Source organism: Podarcis gaigeae, assembly GCF_964106915.1.
Source record: "Podarcis gaigeae genome assembly, chromosome: 8".
NCBI classification, from domain to species: Eukaryota; Metazoa; Chordata; class Lepidosauria; order Squamata; family Lacertidae; genus Podarcis; species Podarcis gaigeae.
The window spans coordinates 52094046-52104334 of record NC_139684.1 but is presented as its reverse complement, the minus strand read 5'-3'; the positions used below and the strand labels follow the sequence as shown (position 1 = coordinate 52104334).

Genomic DNA, 10289 nt, shown 5'->3' with positions numbered 1-10289 from the left:
CCGCAGATCAGCGGGTTGTTTGCTGAGAAAGCGGGAAAGGGACTCTCCCTGCCAGGACAGTCAAATGCCCCCAGCCCACTTGAGGACGCGGAATATGACTCAGCCTCTGTCCCAGGCACAAAATAGCGGGCCAGGCGCAGAAGCAACCGGAGCTCGTTGCTATCAGCTAGCAATGCCTGGCATCGACGTTTCCTCAAGAGATAATCCGAGTCATCTTTGGAAATTGCTAAATAAACTGCGCTTTCTTTGTGGTGAGAAGTCCCAGAGCTCAGCGTTCCCCAACCCAAGTCCAGGCACTCCCTTTGGAAATTTAGCCACCTCCCCGTTTTACGCAAAATCCCCAGGTGGAGAATGGTTTCCCTCCCCACCCCCACGTTTCTTAAAGTATTTACACCCATCTCCTGTCTTTCTTCTTCTATTCTCCTTTCACACTAGACTTGTATGCCATCCTCCCTCCAAAAAGACCCTTCCAGTTTCTTTCATTCTTTTCTCTCCCCCCCCCCTTTCTATTTCTGTGGCCCCTGATCTGTCAAAGTGTTGCAGTGTTTTGCAGGCTTGTCAAGAGGGATGCCTGATCTGTCACTGCTGTATTCTCCCCAACCCTGTGTGGTTCCCTCCAAAGTTCAGTGGGGACAAGCTGGTACCTTAATCTTACCCCTGTTACAAATTCCAGCTGTTATGCTAAAATTTTGAGCTGTTATTAGTTAATACATACAACTACTGAAGTTCACATTTCTGCTGCTGCTTCCTGGTGTTGGGGCAGTCTTGTTGCAGAGTTTCTTCATCCAATGAGTGCCCTTCCTAAACCCATCAGGAGGGAGATCTCCCCACACACCTCAAACCTCTTTGTCTCTCAGCCATCTTTGCAAGGGTTGGCACTGGCCCAACCAAAAGGCAATGGCACAGCTAAGGGAGCTGGCCAGACTGCTGGCTCCTGGCTCACTGTTAGTTGAACACTGCTCTAAACTTTGCCCCTTCCTGAGATGGTTTTTATCCATTGATATAGGACTAGTTCCTCCCTCCCTCCCCACTTCCTTCCTTTCATTGAAAGTGTCCGCTGGTAGACCCAGCTGCTGAATTTCACCTGCTGCTGAAAGTGCCCTGTTCATGTTCTGAGGCTACTTCAGAAGTATAACCATGCCACAAAATTCTATCCCACCATGGAGTGGGCTCCATGCCCTGGAAACCTTACCACCCAGGCATAATATATGTATACATTATTATTAGCAGTAGTAGTATTTATTAATATAACACTTCATGACAAAAATAGGTTTCTAAGTGCTACTGTACAGTAACCTACTCAGAGACCCTGAGATGGGGAACCCAGGTCTGTACAGCACAATGAGCCATCCCTTTCCCAATCTCAAGTACCCAAATATGCCAAGAATGGCTGGCTAAAGCTTTGGGTTTTAGGAGAATGCTGGAGAACTGTCATCTGCTGAGGTGACCAAGGCTTTTGGTTGTCTGTTTTTCTTTTGTAAGGAAAGAGAAGCTCGTGTTTTCATCGCTCCTTTTTATTAAAATGGGTAAAAAGATCGGCCCCCATTTTAACATAAGATAAGGGAGTGGCACCCTGATGAAGGCTAGTTCTTGCCACAGGGGAAAGTGTTGCTAAATTTCTTGCAAAAGCAATTGGCATTGAAGAAGCGGCAGTAGCAGGTGGCACATGGATCACAGCAGGGGAGCTTGTGCCCAAGACAAGATTCCTGCAAGCGGACACATCTTCGAGGGGAACGCTCTTCCCTTCCCTGGGTTTGCAGGGCTGTCAGCAACATCTGCAAAGAGAGCAACGGGAAGGAATGAAGAGATCAGAGGTGCTTGGCACGAAACACTTCTGCTGCCCTGAAGATACACATTTGAAAAGAAAAACACACACATCCACCTATTTATGGCTTGGGTCTAGGCTGCACAGAAAGCAACCTGGCAGCATCCTGTTGGCCACAGTATATTAATCCAAACCTTGCTTTCCCATATATTGGTCAACAGCCTACCTGACGAAGACTCTGACTGATTGCTCTTCCTTCAGGGTTTGACTTAGAATACATGTATGACTATAAAACAAGTTATGACAACCTCAGCCTGCTCCTACTTGGAAGGAGCTTCTGGATCCATACATTTCAGGAGGATGGGGAAATGCCACCTCATTGGCTTGGTCCACCTGGAGTTGTTTGTTCTACAGGTATCATTATGGGATGTTTTCTGATCATGACATTGATCTGGCACAAATTGGGAAGGTTGACCAGTGTAAGGAAGAGGGGTGGATTATCCAGAGCTGCAGGATGCAATTGTACCAAATGTTCCTTTTGGAGGAAGGGCAGAGAATACTTTTAATAATAAATAAACTCTTCGTCCTATGGCGTTGGTGGAGGACCCATAGCTCCATCACACACACCTTGGACAGGTAAGGTCCCAGATTCAATCATTTGGGATCTGGGATGCTTCTCTCTTGCAGAATGACTGCTAATGTGACTGCATGATCCTGGGCAAGATGGAGCAATGCCTGACTCAGTGTAGGGACACTTCTGATATGCAAGCACAGTCAAGGAGCTTGTAGGAGGGTTTCAGTTACCTGCTGTGGCTCCATTGCATTTGCTTCTAGCACAAGGTCATCTTGGGCAATTGGCATCTCCAGAGCAGCCAGGTGTTCAAAATCTGTGAAAGAAAAACAAAGGTGTGGAAGCTCCTTCACTGCCTTCCCGAAGCTGCCGTTCACAACTTCTGATCTATTCTCCCCAGAGGTGTCTAATTGGAGCCCATGTAAATGTCTTTTCAGCCGTGACCAAAAACCCAAGCCTTTTAAATAATAATTTAGCTAATAAGATTGTTTTGCCTTTGGTGATTTGTTAAATTTTGTGTTCTTTGAGTGCTATTCAACTAAATTTTCCTCTGTAAAACTAGTGAACATGACTAAATTAGGTCCATTGATTTCAGTACATCTACTCTTGAGTAAAACTTAGCTGAGTACCACCACCCTTTGCCTCTTTTGCTCTTATCTGGCCTTGTCTTAATACTTCATTTAATGTCATTGTTATTGCTGTGGTGTATTGTTATTCCGTGAGCTGCCCAGATAACTTTTTGTTAGAGTGTGATTTATAAAATAATTAACTACGTGCATGAGATCAGTTGTGAATCTGGGTTTGCTTGATGGGTAAAGAGCCCGTCCATGAGAGCTCTTGGCCTCCTTCCCTATACTCCTGCTGCTGGCTTGGGAAGCTACCATTAGCTAGAATCGACACTGTCCTGTAGTTTCCTGAGAAATACTGTGTTTCCCTCCGAAACAGCTTTGATCCATATGAAGACATCTGCACCCCTGTCTTCCCACCTGTGTGGACAGACAGCCGACAACTTGTATAATGATGCACAGATGCTATTTGAAATGCAGGGCGTGGGGTTGAGGGTGGAATGACCTTACTGGGTTTGAAACTGGTACGTAACATGAACACAGCAGAGGGCTTGCAATACACGCTGCCTTAATCCAGGAACTCAAAAGTGTCAGGCCAAAGGAAACCACCCAGCGAAGGGGAAAGCACTCATGAGTTTTCCACACTCGGAAGACAAGAGGGTTTTCTTGCCCAGGGCCCCTCAACTACATTAGAGCTGTGTTGCATGTACAAAGGCTGCAGAGACAGGCAGAGGGGAAAGGAAAGAAACTGACCTGGGGGTCCCTCTTTGATCACCTGCAGAAGCCCTGGGTAGCTGGAGCGGCCTTCTTCGTCCAGCATGGAGGGGCCCCGCTCGGCCAGACGGCGGCTGTGGTTGGGGTTAGAGGCCAGGGTGGTGGGGATTTCTTGCAGGAGTCCTAAGGACAGCAGCAGGATCCTCAACATGGTCTCCCTGGATAACCAAGCAAGAAACAAGTGGTGGTGGGGAGGGAGAGGGCTGAGATGCTGGGCTGAGAGGTGGCCTAAATTGGGAATAGCACAGGTGACAGCAAAGACCACCAACCTTTCTGGGGGGTCCATATCACACAAGCCACACCATGCACACTGTATCCCCTTGCCCCCGCTCCCCAGCTTGTAGAGCTGGGCTCCCTCACAGGCTTTTCTGAAAGAGACCAAAGAGAGACCTTGCAAGGGGTTTGTCTCTCAAGCCTGAGAGCACCCCAGGACAGTCATCTCGAGGCTTGAAGCCCCCGCTGCATTCTGCTTCCCTTCCCTCCAAGCAAGCAAGCCAGCTGCCTGCCCATCATCTTCTCCTCTTCCTTCTTTGCTCAGAGCAATCTCCCCAATTAACCCTCATAACAATCCTGTGAAGTAGGTTAGGCTGAGAGGGCGGACAGCTTGGCAAGTTCTATGGCTAAGTGGGGATGTAAGAGAGGCTTGGTTTCATCTATCAAGGGCAGCATTCAGGCACCCGCAAACCTTTGGAGCAGCTCAGTACAGAGATGTCTTCTTGAAATGGCTACACAGCGGACAAAGCCCTGTGGAAATATCCAAGCCCCCTGCAGACCCCAAAAGAGGTGTGCCCCTCTTCTATGGCTCCCTCCCACTGCCCCCACCAAAGGGCTGCTCTGCTTAATGAGAGATGAACATACTACTTTCTTTGTGCAAAGCAACAAGTGCTCACACACATACACACATACACACATACACATATTCTCTGGGCCCTATCCTGTGGAATGTGCTGCTCAGCACATTTCACACTCAGTGAGTGGGAGAGGCAGAAAGTTACTGTACCTGACTCTTGCCATCCGTCCGTCCGTTATCCTGATCGAGTGCTGTGGCTCTGCGGAGCTGCAAGTTGGCTAAGGGCTTTTATTAATCACATACGTAATTAATTGACTGGACCACATGACTGCAAACTAATGGGTGGGTGGGCTTCTGTGGAAGCATCGCTTTGTGCATCTTCCTGCACGACTGAATTTTGCTCCTTCATAAGAAGATAAGCTGGATCAGGCCAAGCTGCTTGTGCGGTTTGCAGCAACTGAAAGCATTACTGCCTCTGCAGGCAAAACCGTCATGGCTAGTAGCCATTGATAGCCTTATCTTCCTACATGAATTTGTCGACTTCTCTTCTAAAGCCATCCAAGTTGGTGGGCATCATTACCTCCTGTGGGAGTGAGTTCCATGGGTGAACTGCTTTCTTTTATCTATTCTTAATCTTCCAACATTCAGCTTCATTGGATGGTTATGAGTTCTGTTGTTGTTGTTGATGATGATGATGATGATGATGATTTCTCTAGCTACTTTCTCCACGCCAGGCATAATTTTACACATTTCTGTCATGTCTCCTTTTACTTGACATTTCTCTAACCCCAAAAGTCTCAAATGCTACAACATTTGTTCATAAGACTGTCGCTCCATCCCGTTGAACATTTTGGCTGCATTTTCTGAACCTGTTCCAGCTTTACAATATCCTTTTTGAGGTGAGGTGACCAGTACTGTACACAGTATTTCAAACATAGATTACACCCTTGATTATGATATTGGCAGTTTTATTTTCAATTCCTTTCCTAATGATCCCTAGCATGGAATTAGTCTTTTTCCACAGCTGCTGCACACTGGCTCAGAATATTTATCAAGATATCTAATATGATCCCAATGTCTTGTTCCTGGCCAGTCACTGCCGGTTCAGATCCCATGAGAGTTCATATGACCTTATTATGATCCCAACATGCATGGTTTTAAGTTATTTACATTTAATTGCATTTGTCATTTTACTGCCTATTCACTCCGTTTGGAGAGGTCTTTTTGGAACTCTTCACAATCTCTTTTTCTTTTAACGACACTGAACAATTTAGTATCATCAGCAAACTTGGCCACCTCACTGCTAACCCCTAATTCTAGATCGTGAAAAAACACAGGTCGCAATATCAATCTTTGGAGGACTCCATTTCCTGCATCTCTTCATTCAGAGTACTGTTCCTTTATTTCTACTCTCTGCATTGTGACACTTAACCAATTCCTGATCCACAAGAGGAACTTTCCCCTTCCTTAGGGAGCCAGCACCGTTCCCCTCTGAGTGGCACATACAACCAAGTTGATATTTAAGAGCCCAGACCAGCTTTGTGTATCTGATTGGGGTGCCCATTGTTGTGACGTGGGGTTTGTGATTTCAGCTCTCTTGACATAATATGCTGGAGACAGTTCTCTAGTAACACTTCTTTATTAAAGCAAACAAGACTGAGACTTGAGGAGGGGAGAGCTACATTTATAGGGACAGGGAACAAGCTAGAAAGGATACATTTTGGAGGGAACAATATCAGGCAATCACAGTCCTGCCTTTTGGAGGCAACCAATAAGACAGAGGATCCAAATACAGCAGCTTAAATGAACCAATAGTAGCTGTACCCTCTGGAACCAAAAGGCAGTTACTTTACCCTAATGCAATACAGACAATAATAATACAGATATAAAATCCTTTGATTCAATACACAACACCCATATTAAATATTTAAAATATTGGGGGCCATCCATGAGGGAGCAGAGGTCACCTCCTCACAAGGTCTGTACAGCAGGTATCTTAAACCTCTTCAGACCCAAGACCCACTTTTAACCCAAACATACATTTAGGGAGCAATTATTTTACCATATGTCTGCTCCTGTTGCAACCCACCTTGGATCAGGTCACAACCCACTTGTGGGTCCTGACCTACCAGTTGAAGACCAGCGCTGCAGAGCTTTAAGGAAATAAAATTATACAAATAAAGCAAGTCTAAAGCACAATGCGGACAGGAGGGAAATTTAGGCTTTCACACAGCCCCAAACCCTATTTTTGGTTACCGCAGGCTGCAAAAATAGGATTGCTTCTTTGCTTAAAACTTTGGAAATTACTCTTATACCTGATCATCCCCTCTTCATATTCCAGGAAACGGCCAAAGCCTTGAAAAAACCCTCTCCTCACCCCCCGCCCCCACCCCAGCAACAACTATAGCCCTGCTCTGTGCCCCCCATGCCCAATGTCCCCCGAGGACCCCCCTGTTTTCTAAAGCTCATTAATGATTGTTTGTGCAGAAAGGAGAATGAAAAGTGCACTTCCAATTAACTGAAAGCAGAGATGTTGTGTGTACTTTTGTAACCCAATAAAATCTTTAATAAAAACATTTAAAAAAATAAAAGTAACTAACTGACCAATTACATTACAGATAACTCAGTTCGGCCCCTCCCTCAGCATAGAGTGCCCCCCCTTAAAATAAATCATGGCTATGCCCATGTCCCATAATGACAAATAAAGGCAGGAACATAGGCACTGCTGCATAACACTTATAGCTCCTCTGTATTAATGATTGTTTGTCTGGGAGGAAGAAGAGGATTCTGGGAAGAGATTAATGCCCTAATGAAGGAAGCAGCCCCAAACTGCCCTGAAAGCTTTTCAATCTGCAGAAGAAATGCCTGGCTGATGTGTGTCCCCCAACATTCAATAAAGGGATAACAACACAAACATTTCCAGGAAGCGAGGGGCTCACAGTAGGAAGAGCACACGATCAACAGAGCCTGCTCTCTCCCCGCCCCCAATACAAGGTGCTTAAGGAGGTTCTCCGTCCAGATCAGGTGCTGTGGTGTCCAGGGAAACAGCCTGAGTTCCTCAGCATCCTCTGAATACAGCTGCAACCACAGAGGTTTATGCACAGCCCAGCAAACAACATACTATTCTGCATTCAGGGCTTTTGTGTGAAGGTGAGAGGCAGCCTTACTGTAAGGGAGGCAGAGTTGCTCAGATAGGAGGCAGCTCTATCCAGCCCTGCAAACATCTCCTGCACACAAAAGTCAAGTTGACAATGATCGGGAGGCCAATAACATGCCTCATGAGGTGTGTGTCTGGGGAGGACCGACCCTTAGAGTTTTATATCAGGAACCAAAATATCTCTGGGCCAGTTCTGTTTGCGAGCCACTGTTTTCAGCCAGTAACCAGCCAAAGGGCAAAGAGGATTCTGGGAAGTTATAAGCATCATAGTGCAGACAGCAGCTTCCTTTACGCCCCACCCCCCACCCCAATTGCTTTGAAAGCTTTTTAATCTGCAGGGGGAACCTCAGGCGTATGTTTTGCCCATGATGTGAAGGGGCTAAATGAAACCTCCTCTGTTCTGTACAGCCAATTCCAGGAAAGGATGAGCCCCAAATAGCAACAAAAGTGACTGACAAAGTGGTCAACAAAGCATGTTTTTCTGAAAACAGGAGAGAGGAAGGGGGAGTCAGGGGACAAACACAAACTCCCTCTTTCCGTCGGGAGGGGAAAGGCACCAATCAAAGTTTTTCCGCAATGCAGAAGGAGGCACTTGTGCCTGCCCTTCCTGCCTTGGCCTTTGCTCCATTCATCCCAGTGGTTCTTGTTGCCAAGGAGAGCTCTAGTTTGGGGGTCTCTCTGATCAGGGCTCCTCCGACCCATTTTGGGTCATGCTTCATGCAAATGATATTAGCACGAACTGCCAGACAGGGTGTCTTTCAGAGCCGGGATCCATGCCTGGAAGCTTAAATCTACAAGTGGGCAAAGGTCGCAGGTGGCTTCTCTTGCAACTGCGCTGAGGGGGCCTGTCCTGCAGGACTCAGTGGGCCTGGCAGAATGGCAGCCTGGGCACCTGGGACAGAAGAAGCTATCACCACACCTGCAGAAATTCCACATCAGCTCTGATCAGGGGGAGATTTATTTATGAGTGTGTTTGAGGCCTTCACCACCACCCCCCACAAAAAAAAAATCAATACCTATAATAAAATAGCAACTCAGCAAAACCAGTCTTATTTCTCCTGGCAGAGTGCTTGGAGTGCTGGAGATGGATGTGCCAGTTGTACTACCTCCCTAAGAGTCAGGCTTTACTCCTGGAGCAGCTCCATGAGGCACACTCTGGTTTGATGTAGCAGCTCCAAGTTACCTGTTGTGGCTCAGAGCAGATCCTGCTCTGCCTGAGAACCCAGAGAGCAATCTTCGTGAATGAGGGTGCTGTATGTGTGGCAAGTGCGTGTAGGCTGGTATCCATTTGCCATGACCACCCGACATGATGTGGCTATGGGGCAGCAGACCATTGTAGTCCCTCAGGCCCCCCAAAAGTTGCTTACCCTTATTTAGAGGGAGAAAACCGGAAGGAAAGGCCCTTCAGTGGGGTGGGGAGCTGTTATTTACTAAGCTTGGATCCTAGAACAATAGGCAAATAGGATCCTAGAATGCAACAACTGATTGGCTTGCAGGAAAAGACCAATCAGGCTCCAGGAGGGAAGCAGAATCAGCCAATCAGATGGGACTCATTGTGTAAATAATGTATATAAAAGCCTTTTGGGGTTTGGGGAGCAATTCAATCACTGTTTTACAAGCTGCAATAAAGAGCATTAAATCACTACAGGACTCCGAGTATATTTCAGGAGCACTTGGCTTTTTCTGCCTTGGGAACATTGGGGTGAATGAAGCTACCTCAGTAGACTGACTCGCCCAGGAAATGACCCAGAAGGCAGGAAATACAGGCAGAATGTATGAGAGAGAAAGATGACAAAACTATATGCAGGAGGAAGAAGAGGGGCTCAGCAGTTGATACAAGCTGCGGAAGATCCTCTCCATCCCCTTTCGTTGCTCTCACCCACCCCTGCCGGGAAGAAGTTTTGCCAGGGGTTCAGTCTAGAGCAGTAGCAGGAACCACATTTTGTTTAGTTCTCCTGCACAACTCAGACAATTCTTCCTTACAGAACAGGTTGCAACTGCTTTTTCTAATGAACACTTATTTTATTCACTCTAACTGGGCAGAAAATGTGGCAAAGTTAACCTGAGGAGCAAATGTGAGTCCATCAGCTCTCTATGCCAGACATCACAATCACTTCCCTGCACCCCATTGCACCTTTGACAGTGCTGAGTTGTGCTGCCCAGGCAAAGGTGCTAGGTTGTCATGGACTGGCTGGATGCAGATGAGTGTTAGGAGGCACCAGCTGGGGAACCCCCAAGGGAACCCCTAGGGCAGGGGTCAGCAACCTTTTTCAGCCATGGGCCAGGCCACCATCCCTCAGACCATGTGGTGGGCCGGACTATATTTTTTGGGGGGAAATGAACAAATTCCTATGCCCCACAAATAACCCAGAGATGCATTTTAAATAAAAGGACACATTCTACTCATATAAAAACCACGCTGATTCCCAGACCATCCACAGGCCGGATTGAGAAGGCGATTGGGCCGCATCCAGCCCACAGGCCTTAGGTTGCCTACCCCTGCCCTAGGGGAAGAAGGTCAGAGCAAGGGGATTAGTGGCAGGTTGATGATTAGTGACCAGAGGGAGGAGCAGACGGGGAGCAGGAGGTGTCAGAAGCTGAAGAGGCAACAGGGTTTAGTGAGCAGGAGGAAGAAGCTGTGGCAGAGAGCAGTCCTGATTCAGAGG

The 10289-nt window shown here is 47.1% G+C and overlaps 1 protein-coding gene across 7 annotated transcripts; it reads right to left on the bottom strand.

Moving 5' to 3' along the window:
- Positions 1–1496: 1496 nt before the first annotated feature.
- On the bottom strand, positions 1497–9070 carry AGRP (agouti related neuropeptide). 7 transcript variants are annotated; one of them, XM_083754671.1, is made up of 4 exons: positions 8991–9070; positions 3656–3834; positions 2570–2652; positions 1497–1775 (listed from the first exon to the last, which is right to left on the bottom strand). In XM_083754671.1, the coding sequence occupies exons 2-4, from the start codon at positions 3825–3827 to the stop codon at positions 1584–1586; spliced, it is 447 nt and encodes a 148-aa protein (XP_083610797.1). In that variant the 5' UTR covers positions 3828–3834; positions 8991–9070; the 3' UTR covers positions 1497–1583. The 7 variants fall into 7 exon arrangements, with proteins under 7 accessions (XP_083610797.1, XP_083610794.1, XP_083610798.1 ...); XM_083754668.1 differs by lacking the exon at positions 8991–9070 and adding an exon at positions 8807–8934; XM_083754672.1 differs by lacking the exon at positions 8991–9070 and adding an exon at positions 7773–7837.
- Positions 9071–10289: the final 1219 nt, after the last annotated feature.

Coding starts and splice junctions, on each gene's coding strand:
- AGRP (XM_083754666.1), bottom strand. CDS start 4,594: ATGTGTATGTGTGTATGTGTGTATGTGTGTGAGCACTTGTTGCTTTGC. Junction 3,835..4,361: donor TGTACTGAGCTGCTCCAAAG/GTTTGCGGGTGC, acceptor TTGGTTATCCAG/GGAGACCATGTTGAGGATCC. Junction 2,653..3,655: donor GATCAAAGAGGGACCCCCAG/GTCAGTTTCTTT, acceptor TTTCTTTCACAG/ATTTTGAACACCTGGCTGCT.